The sequence below is a fragment of the Gymnoscopelus microlampas genome (assembly GCF_963454915.1).
Source record: "Gymnoscopelus microlampas genome assembly, chromosome: 13".
NCBI lineage: Eukaryota > Metazoa > Chordata > Actinopteri > Myctophiformes > Myctophidae > Gymnoscopelus > Gymnoscopelus microlampas.
In genome coordinates, this window is record NC_139950.1 from 25,347,483 (window position 1) to 25,356,455 (window position 8,973).

General features: G+C 40.6%; 1 protein-coding gene across 1 annotated transcript; it reads left to right on the forward strand.

Moving 5' to 3' along the window:
- Positions 1-1,112: 1,112 nt before the first annotated feature.
- On the forward strand, positions 1,113-8,098 carry LOC311058478 (uncharacterized protein). The gene is made up of 6 exons (XM_084075942.1): positions 1,113-1,395; positions 2,790-2,909; positions 3,326-3,390; positions 3,629-3,738; positions 5,017-6,257; positions 7,887-8,098. Exons 1-6 carry the CDS (start codon positions 1,278-1,280, stop codon positions 7,997-7,999), a joined length of 1,767 nt encoding a protein of 588 aa, XP_083932068.1. The 5' UTR covers positions 1,113-1,277; the 3' UTR covers positions 8,000-8,098.
- The last annotated feature ends 875 nt before the right edge of the window (positions 8,099-8,973 follow it).

Consider the following 8,973-nt stretch of genomic DNA (forward strand, 5'->3'; position numbering starts at 1 on the left):
ACAACATGCTGTAAGCCACCATGTAGCCTGGTAGCAATTAAGGGCAAAGACACTGGTAGGCCTACATGTTTGTGTACACAGCCATTTTTATGTTGTGAGTTTGTGAGTTTGACATGTCAACATGTCATCCAGCCAAGTCATAAACAATACAAGCTGAAAACTCATGAAGTCATGCATTTGAAAAAAAAAGAAAAAGTTTCCAATGGATGCATTAAGCTACTGTATGTATAATGTGCCCTTGCCTTTCTGCTAAAAGGCCATTACACAAGGTTTTGTGTTGGTAGTTGGTTTCCAAAAACACTTCCAGCAACACCATAGACAACTTTTCTAAATATGTTTATGCTTTACAAATATTTAAATATATATGGTATTATTGTTATACAACACGACTTGAGGTATAGAAGAAAAACAAACAAAAGGATCACCTACCTGAGGGTTGGAAGCAGCAGACAGTACCGTAGCGTAGCGTTTCGCTTTTCCTTGTTGCAGACCATGTATTGATCATAAGACGGTCGTCTGTCATGACCGTCATGGAGGGACTTCAATTGTGTTTGCACTTTCTCCGTTTTTGGCCCGTACATCTACGAAAACGTTCATATTTCAAATATGAAGTGCTTACCCTATGGCCACGAATGGTTCAATTATGTACGGACCCTTGAAAGTACCCGTTAACCCGTATATTCCGTATTGTTCAATAAAAAAACATTTGAATCCGATCGGTGGCCATTTTCTCATAGAGTTATAATGTATCAGAGTGCAATACACCTCCCAACCAATAGGGTCGCGTGGTTGAAAGGAAAAGGCAAAGACACGGAGAAAGTGGCCACCGATCGGATTTAAATGCTTTTTATTGAACAATACGGAAACTACGGGTACTTCTGAGGGATCGTACACAATTGTAACATCCGTGGCCATAGGGTAAGCACTTTATATTTGAAATGTGAACGTTTACGTAGATGTACGGGCCAAAAAGGGAGAAAGTGCAAACACTATGTTGAAGTTCATCCAAGACTGTCATGAGAGTCATGTATTGGGGCTTTCGTTTGTCCTAGCCGGGCACCCGTCCCGTAGTGTGATGACGTCGTGAGCCAGCATGGCACCCTGCACTCCGTGAATGAATGGAAAACAACAAGCCATTTCCAATAAGCGAAAACTATCGAATCATTCATCATGTAACACTACAGCCTTATTGTTTTTAAGTTGCCGATTATGAACCTAGTTCTCCAGCAAATAATGTTCACTAGACTGGATCACATTGGGCGCCTTTGTGGTACAATATGTCAGACTCTGGAGGAATGCGTGGTGCTCGCAGTTGCAACGATCCAACTGCAAACAAACTGTCCCCCAAATGTGAACAAACGCACAATCACAACCAACAGTCATGCATCAATCAAGGTAAGACAGTGTTTCTGCCAAAATAACGTTAAATACATGGGTGCAGTGGTGTAAAGTAACTAAGTACATAAGTACTGTACTTAAAAACAAATTTGAGGAATTTTACTGGATTGTTCTGCACTTTTAATTCTACTCCACGACATCACAAAGGCAAATATTGTACTTTTTACGCCACTACAATTATTTGAAAACTTAAGTTACTTTGTAGATTTGTATTATTATTACAAAACATACATTAACCACGTTATCCGTACTTCAACTATTTGAAAATAGCAGATCTACAAGCTCACAACGTTGTGAGCTTGTAGATCTGCTATTTTCAAAAGATTTTGATATATGTTGAACACTTGTGAAATAGGACATTCTGCATAATGAGTAGGCTACTTACTTTTAAAACTTTAAGTACATTGTGATGCCAATACGTTTGTACTTTTACTCAAGTACAATTTTAATACCAGACTTTTACTTGTAACAGGGTATTTCTGCATTGCAGTATTGATACTTGTACTTACCTTGTGATCAAGGTTGTTCAATTCTGAAGAACATTTTATCACCTGAAGTTAAGCTAAACAATAAAGCTCAGCAATAGTAGCAATAGACAAATGCACAGAATGGAGGTCAGAAGACTCCTCTGTTGTGTTGTGTTCTTTGGCCAATCTGAAACTGAACCCATCTATCACACTCACAATACATCACTGTTTGTTTGTCATGCTCAGGTTTCAGTAGTGCTTGAGAAAAATATCTGCACACCGTCTTAATAAGCTGCCAAAACTTTTTATCAATAAAATCAGTTATCCGCCATGAAATGACACGTCAACTATCATAGTGTCAGAATGAACTTTAAAGGTTTGACTCAAACTACAACTCATGCTCTCATCAGGTGTCTACGGACAATATAATCCAATGCACAAACATCAATATCAGGTTTCAGTAGTGGACAAAGTACTACCCCAGTAATGGTCAAATATCACTAAATTACTCGAGTGAAAGTTGCTCTGTAAAATCTTTCCAAAGTACATTTTCTTATAATAAATAACAACAATAGTGTCAATGCCATGGCAGAGATAGCAAGATTGCATTGTGAGTGTTGTGAGCATTTAGACCTGCTGTTTTCACTGTATTTGAAATAGGGCTTAACTGGTCATTGGTTAATTCATGATGTAGTTTTTCCCTTCCTAGAAATAAGTGACATCAAAAGTGCAATATTGCTCTTTAGTTTGTAATATAGTGGAGTGAAAGTCATAGCAGATCTACAAGCTCATAGTGTGGCACTCGGTGCCGCGCTTTGAGCTTGTATATCAGGTATCCAAACATTAAAAAAAAGAAAAGTACCTAAGTACACTACAGTACTACTCAAGAAGTAAATGTACTCTATTACTGTCCACCACTGTCAGGTTTAAAGACCCCCACGCACAAGACGTACAACTGGTCCACCGGCTGGAGCAATGGGGATTCTCCAGGCAATGGAGAAGTTTCTCAAGACATCATATGGGATTCTACATCACCCAATCAAAGTAAGACTGCTATTAAATACCATTGATGATGACTGGAGTTATTGTTATTGCCATCTTGTGTTCTGATTTATTATTTTAATGTATGTATTTTTTCATACAGTACAGTACTATTAATTAATTATTATTTGTATTTATCTTGTGTATATTGATATTGTATTGCTGATGTTGCACATCATGTGGAACATGTCACACTAACATTTCACTGCTTGTACCTGTATAAGTGAGTGACAAATAAAACCCTCTTGATTCATGATTCTTGATATGCACACACAGAGGCAGCATAACGTGATCGTCCTTTCTTTTTACTTATTTTTACCTTCCTCCTTGACATCCTGACATTTTCACTTGAACCATAGAGCATAGTTTGTTTGACATCTCAATTTAAACTTTCCAATTGTTTTGTTGATTGTTTTCAGGGAACGGGCCCAGAGACAATAGAGTGATAGAAATATCAGATATTGTCAATCGCATTGCGCCAAAGGTCAGTAATTACACCTTCACTGAATCTGCCTCCTCAATATTCCTCCTATGTTTTAGCAAAACGTTGAGCTTAACCACCCAGAGCACCACAAAATAATGTACAATCTTATTCCACTCACTTCTGGTTGATACATTTATCCATTTCTCTCTAAAATGATTGTTACTGCAAGAGTGAACAAATGCAACCAAATTAAATGAACACTGAGGACTCTTGTGTGTGGTGTCTATGTCTACCACAGAGCGGAAAACCAGTGGGCCCTGTGTCTCCCTGGCGACAGTGGATGAGTGAAAGCTCTATGACGTGCACACCAGAAAATCCCCAAACCCGAGTCAGGAAGAAGTCCATCAGGTGAGTAAAGTGTTTGATGAGGATCAAGATTCTCTTCTTAATTTACCTTACAGCCTTGGTTGATACCAAGGCTGTTAGGAATGTGTACTCAAGAGAAACAAACTGGTCCCACCAACCTACTCCTGCAAGAATTTGAATGTGGCATTCTCATCATACGACGCCATCGACCACTAAAGCATCGCCCGCCAGAAACGTTAACTGCTTATATGAAATTGTTAACATTATGTGTAAATACACAGAACATTTAGAAATGTAACAAATGCATTTGCAAGTCTGCCAAACAAAAGTTTAACATGACATGACACATTGAAAAAAATGACTTGATGTTCAGCTTTGGTAGAACCTTGGGTTGCACAGCTACCTGGTCATGATATAAATCCAAATATTGTATAGATCATCTTTATCAGTTAGTTACTTTGCTCCATCAGTGAGTTTTTTTTCTCTCAATTCACTCATTGTATGGTGAAACAGATCTCAAAATCACACATTTAGTACATGAAATAAATGCAAACAAAACAGATTATGCCAATATAAAGAAATAAGGCTGTTATGTTTTAAAGTGTGATTTTTGATACCTAGTTTGTCTTTCAATGAGTGAGTGGGGAGAAATAAATGCTATTCCCCTTTCCCCACACACACAGGAACACCTGATGATTGATGAACATGATTGACAATTGTGTTGGGTAACGTTACTTTTAAAAGTAACTCATTACGTTACAGGATTACTGTTATTAAAAAGTATTCAGTTGGACGCCTGCTGGCCTAGCGATCCAGGCGCGCATACCACATACGCTGGTAATCCAGCTCGACAGCGTGTTCGACTCCCAATCCCGACGACCTTTGTGTCACCCCCTCTCTCTCCCTATTTCCTGTCAGTCTACTATCCTATCAATAAAGGCAGAAAAGCCCCCAAAAATATATTTGAAAAAAAAAACGTTATAGAGAAAAGTAACTTGTTACACTTGTATATCTTTTACCCAAATCAAAAGCAAGCCTGCCGGAGTGACCACTAGTGTTGTCGAGGTGGAGCTGTGCTGGGATTCTAACGCGTTAGGTTACTCCGTTACCCAAAAACGTATTCCGTTAACGCCGTTACCCCCAACACTGATTGACAATATTTGAGGTTATTACTTAGCAACATGATGTTACATTTTTTGCTAGGATCTAAGGTTTTTGCGCTTATATTCTAATATCAAATAGATTGCATGATATTCACTTTTGACGAGGTGATGCTGTGTTCCTGATCACGGCCCTAATCTTTCTCTCAACTCGCTACAGGCAAAGCAACGCAGAGGACCTCCAGAAACTGGCCAGGAAGTTTGACGACGACCTCCGTGAACACGAGGAGACCCCTCTGAGAACAACCTCGACCAAGATGGCTCCCCAGAGTGACGCAGGGGTCCAGGAATCATTCCGCACCATGTGGGAAGGAATGGTTCCTGGACCTGGACCCCTGGAGGTGGAGCTCCAGGCTCTGTTTGACAGTTCCACTCAGCGAATCAGCGGGGGGCTCAGCAGTCAGGGCTCCTCCGTCTCCACTCGCTCGCAGGAAAAAGAGGGTTGTCCCGGGGGTCAGGCCACCTCCGCGGCCAATGGCGTGCCACCTCAACAAACCAAACTGATGTCGGCGGGTTCGAGCAGTCAGCAGTACAAAAGCCCTCATGCAGTGGGGGCCAATCCTACCAAGGGTGAAAGGTCATCAGATGTAGGTGTGGCTAAATGCGACAACTTGGACGACGACTGGGACAACGACGACCTGCTCCTTGATTCTTTTGAGCTGGCCATGAACCAGCATTCTGAGCCTCCAAGGTTCTCTGTGCCGAGTCCCACATCCACCAATCAACAGCCCTCTGATTGTAAGCCTCATACAAACGGCAGCTCTGCCTGCCACGTGTCCCATCTGCCCCCTCAGCCAAACAGCAGGAGCCTGCAGGAGCTGTGTCCCAAACCAAAGACAAGTAATCGAAGCAGTTTCAAGCTAGAGTCCAATCCTCTCTTCCAGCCCTCCAGTTTAGCCTCTGATTTAGATAAGGACACAACGTGGGACAACTTGGACGATGACATGCTGTACCAGGTGTGCGAAAACGCGGAGAAGATCTCCAGCACCCAGCTAGCAAGATCCACCAACTGCCAAGGAAAACAAGGAAACACAAAAGACTGCCAACAGAATGTAACCACGCCTTTGGCGATAAAGACGAGGTCTATACATGGCTTCAACGATGTTAAAAGACAATTATCATGCACCTTCGTTCGTTCTAACTCAATGCCTGTAGCTACAAACTGCCAGGGGTGGAATACTCCCTTCCAAGGTGCTAAAGCCCCCCAGTCAGTGATGTCTCAGAGCCACCCGGGGACCCTTGAGGGGCTTGGTACGTTCAGCCACCTCAAGGAGTCCTCCGGAACATTCCAAGCAAGCATGGCTATCCAGCCCCGCACAGTAACAGCCAGGCCCACACAAAACTCCAGCCATTCATCATTCAAGAGGTCTCTGTCTGACTCAGGAGTCGTAAGCAACAAAGGTAAGCTTTGTGCATGTCATCTTTGCATCTGGCCCCTATTAGCACACGTGTCTCAATGAGGCAGTCCTCATTAAACACATTATCCAAATTTGGATGTTTACTTATAAAGTTATCCACTTATAGCAGTGGAACTTGAGCCACATTGGTTTGCTAGAGAGACGGCCATTAGGGCAATTGTTCATGAGAGGGGTCGCGCTGGTAGGTTACCAGATATTAGAGCCCAACCGATGCCAGATTGTTGGTTCCTATACCACTGATTACCGATATTTTGTCAGAAAGTGCCACATTTTCTAATCAATTTGAAAAACGTATATTTTATTAACCACTTTCAACCTGCCATCCGTAATTAGAAAAAACATTTAAAACCATTTCTAAAGCTTTTCAAAACTTTCAAAAATAGCAGATCTACAAGCTCTCAACTCGTCACATTGTGAGTTTGTACATTGGCGGCTATATTGAGACCTGTGTTGCATGTCCATCCCACTCTCTCTGTCTCTCTACCATCCTGTGTAAATAAAGCAAAACACGACTTTAAAAGAGGTCTTATTGCTATTTTGAACAGCAATGGGAAATGTCACAAATGGGAGAAGGTGCATTTGATAGCAGGCTTAAGTAAAGTTAGGCTAATGTTTAAGAGACAGTGGGAGAGCTATCCTTAGATTCCATGGTTCAGTGCATCAGTCAGAGAGCCCCCAGGTGGCTGAAGTTCTCCAAGCTGATTCAGAGTTTTGTACAGGTGGAGAAGCATATCTGATACGCAAAGTCTGGGACATTTACAGAATAAATAGCCTAGGGTTGCGTTTAAAAAAAAACATTGCTGTCTACAGTGTCTAGTCTAATTATAGTCATCATGAGTTTTAGTAACTATAGTTGCTGTGGGTTATAGTAGCCGTGAGTTCCTTTGAAAGAAACATCATTAGCAGTTTCTAAAAACTGTTCAATCTTGCTTTAACACAAACCATAGCAAATTCCTTGTTAGATCTTCCAGACTGTACCATCACTACAGGAGCCATTGACTTGAGTAGGTCACTACTTTTGGTGTAACAGCAGCATATGCGTTCATTTAACAGTGGAAACATTTACACCAGAGTTTCTTTCTTTGTTGCTCACTCAACAGCCACCATTGTTAGGTTGGCTCATCCAAAATTGGCATTTAATAGAATTCACATGGTTGTTCTGTGATCATAGACCAATCAATCAATATACTGTATAGCTGTGCATGAAAAGCTCCCTCCCGTTGCTAGAAACCACTCAAATGCCATCAAAAGTCAAAACGCGGACCCACCTCATTGACAGTGGACATGGATTTTAATTTCATCCATTCACACACCCTTTAACATCCAAACGATTTTCTTTTTTTTGCAGTGCCAAAATTGCAGGAGCCAGAGAATCTGCCTACTCCCCGTAAAATTCTCCCTGGCTATCAATTGCTTTTTTTTAATGCTTTTTTCTTATTTTAGGAGTGACATATTTTACATTAAAGTGAATCAAACCGTCTGAGATCATAGCAATGACAAATGAGTTCTGTTTTAGGACAGTTTTTTCCGTTGAACCCTTGTGGTTTCTTCAAAACGACAGGCTTCTTTGTAACCGCTCACACGCTTTTTCCTCTTTGCATCGCTTTTCCAGTCCTTGTCACCAATCAGACGACAGCAAAGTGCTCTGCGGCCGAGATCGAGAGGAAGAAACGGGAGGCGCTAGCCAGGAGAAGACAGCGAACGCAGATGTCCCAAAAACTATGAGATGTCTCCGTCCTTGCTGCAGGGCATTGTTATAGTTGTATATATACCAACTTTAGATTATGAATGTAAGATTACGCACCATTGATCCTTAACCAGTAAATAAGCATAAATGTGAAGAGGAAGTTTTGTGTGTGTGTGTGTGTGTTTTGTGTGCAGCTAATAGTCATCAATACTCAAAATTAAAAATCCACATATGTGGATTTTTAATTTTGAGTATTGACTGATTTCATGAAGAATCAGTCCATCGAATAGTCTTATCAGGGTTTACAATACAGTGTATATGCCATGGCGGATGTCAGTGGGATAGTTTTCTTTCGTTATCTGCTTAAGTATAAATGAACGCTTCTAGACACTTGACAGTGACTGCTGTACTTAATGTTTTGAAGTTTGAGCACAATGAATGATGTGGCTTTAATTTCACACTGGGGTGTAATCGTTTCAGTGTGATGGTTTGATTGAAAGTGGATCAAGGGTGATAAACAATGTGGATCATTCGTTTGGGGCCAAATGACAAATGCAGTAGAAGAGAATACTGTGTGTGCCTGCATCTGATTTTGTAGTTTGTTTATGGTGGCTTACTCGTTTCATGCTGTATTACATCTTATTTGTTATTCTATTTATGTTGTCATTTTGTATTTGTTTTTTCTCTAAATTCTACACAGGTCAGAACCAAGTGATACAACAGACTGTTACAGACCATATTTGACACTGTTGTAGTCCTACTGTAGTAACAATCCTTTGCACACGCTATGTTATGTGTTAGATGACTTTGGTATCATACTATTGGTCCAACAGCAATAAAAAAATTTTTTTTTTGAAAAATCATCACATTTTGTATTGTATTTTCAGCAATGGCAATATATAGGAAATCAACTGTTATACGTAATATATATACACCAAAAATGGCAATGCAACTCATTGTGAGCTTGTAGATCTGGTATTACACCATTGTACGACCAAGTGTACTGGAAATC